General features: G+C 54.0%; 1 protein-coding gene across 2 annotated transcripts in view; it reads left to right on the top strand.

Annotated features, from left to right (window-relative positions):
- Window positions 1–409: 409 nt before the first annotated feature.
- The window catches only part of LOC109924885 (atypical kinase COQ8B, mitochondrial-like), an 11,631-nt gene continuing 10,060 nt past the window's right edge, over window positions 410–1,980 (top strand). Inside the window, exons 1-2 of one of the 2 annotated variants that reach the window (XM_020524856.2) lie at window positions 410–877; window positions 1,571–1,678. In XM_020524856.2, the coding sequence (XP_020380445.2) occupies window positions 1,625–1,678 (54 nt within the window). In that variant the 5' untranslated portion in view covers window positions 410–877; window positions 1,571–1,624. Of the gene's footprint in view, window positions 878–1,154; window positions 1,451–1,570; window positions 1,679–1,980 lie in introns of those variants that run through there. The other variant, XM_048618343.1, reaches the window with a different exon arrangement.

Below are 1,980 nucleotides of genomic sequence, written 5' to 3'. Positions count from 1 at the left end.
TGTGCCCCGATCTCTGTAGTGGGACTGGAACCTCCAACTGTCTGACTCTGAGTTGACAGTATGGCTCCCTGAGCCATGGCTGAAACCCCATCGAAATGTTTTTGTGTGAAACAGGGTAGAGGGCTAGCCCAGATTAGAGACAGTTCCGCACAACCTGTCACTGACACCTCGGTGGTAAGGCCCCACGTTAGGTGCCTCTATTTGGGGCAGCTCAGTGGTTAGCGCCGCTGTCTCACAGTGCCAAGGATCCAGGTTCTTTTCGTGCCTTGGTCAACTGTGTGGAGTTTGTGCATTCGCCCCATGTCTGCATGGGTTTCCTCCGGATGCTCTGGTTTCATCCCACAGTCCAAAGATGTGCAGGTTAGGGTGGATTGGCTGTAGTAAATTCAGGATTACAGGGGGTGGCGGGGCTAGGTCTGGATGGGATGCTCCATGGAAGGTCGGTGCAGACTTTATAGACCGAATAGCCCCTTTCCCACTGTAAGGATTCCATGATTTTATGACTTAGGTCAGATGTGTACTTTTGCTGTTCATGTTGCAGACTTTCTCCTGACGCTAGGCTAAGCTGCTGAAGCTCCAGATGGGGCTGGGTGAAGGTGATCACAGTGCTGCTAGTCACAGTCGTACAGAGTGATTACCTGGGGCCACTTGGCCTGTCCATGTCCTGTACAGTACAGCAACGTGAGAGCTCTTGTACTTGAATCTAATCTGCAGCCTGCCCTCTGGCCCCAACAGGGAGCTTCTGAAGGACGATCCTTTCTTCTGTGTTCCGGAAGTAATTGATGAGCTCACGACAAAACGAATTCTCACAGCCGAGTTAGTGACGGGCGTGCCCCTGGATAAGTGTGAGGATCTAGACCAGAATACTCGAAATAAGGTTTGCACGTGGACTGTTCGTAGACTATCTGTGCCCTGACCCCTCTGGCTGTGTAGCTCGCTGTCTCCTGTTCCCTCCCTGTCTGGCTCTCCATCTCCTCAAGCTTGCTGTCTTCCCCACGCCTCAAAACCCCTTGGGAACTTCGTCTCTCCCTCTCTGTCTCTCTCCCCCTCTCTGTCTGTCTCCCTCTCTCTCTCTCTCTCTCTTCCCCCCTCCCCCTCTCCCCTCCCCCCCCTGCCCTCTCTCTCCCCCCTCCCCCACCCTCGCGCTGTCTTTCTCACTTGCTCTCGCTCACTTGCTCGCTCTCTCTCTCTCTCTCTCTCACTTGCTGTCTCCCTCCTACCCCCCCACCCTGCCCTCCACATTGCCCTTTGGCAGTTTAAAGCAGTAACACCAGCACAAATGACTAACTACTTTTAGCGGTGTCCACTGCCAATCTGAATCCAGTACAGACCAGGAGTGTACAACTTGCGAATTGCTTTACTGCACAACACGTAAAATTCCTGGAGGCTGTAGCCACCGGAAGAGAGACAGCTTCACCCAAACTGGATAATACGTCGTGTTTTATACAGAGTAATACTCCTCTTGTTCTAAAGCATAGTTCAGGCCAGCTGTTCCAGAGCAGGACTACAGTCTATATTTTTTTGATTTGCCAATCCTTAATTTTGTGAAAGTTTTCTGATGCTTTTCTAGATCTGTTCGAACATCCTGGAACTGTGCCTCCGTGAAGTGTTTGAGTTCAGGTTCATGCAGACTGATCCGAACTGGTCCAATTTCTTCTTCGATGAGGAGAAACAGAAGGTGAGCAATGTTTACCTCCAATCTCCCCATACCCTCCTCTCCCTCGGTCACCCTCCCCCCCCCCGAGCCCCCCCCAACCCCCCCCCGCACCCCCTTTCCCCCCCCCCCCCCAACAACCCTCACGCCACCCGCCCACCCCTTCCCCCCTCTTTCCCCATATTCCTCCATCCCTTCCTCCAATCTTCCACCCCTCCTTACCTCGGGGTCCCCCCGTCCTCTGTCACCACCACCCCCCCCATCCTCCATCATTTCGCACCCCGTCCTCCCTCACGCCCCTTCCCCGTCCTCCCTCACGCCCCTTC

Source organism: Rhincodon typus, chromosome 39, assembly GCF_021869965.1.
Source record: "Rhincodon typus isolate 14 chromosome 39, sRhiTyp1.1, whole genome shotgun sequence".
Taxonomy (NCBI): Eukaryota; Metazoa; Chordata; class Chondrichthyes; order Orectolobiformes; family Rhincodontidae; genus Rhincodon; species Rhincodon typus.
The sequence above is the reverse complement of the archived record's forward strand: the minus strand, read 5'-3'. Positions and strand labels throughout refer to the sequence as shown.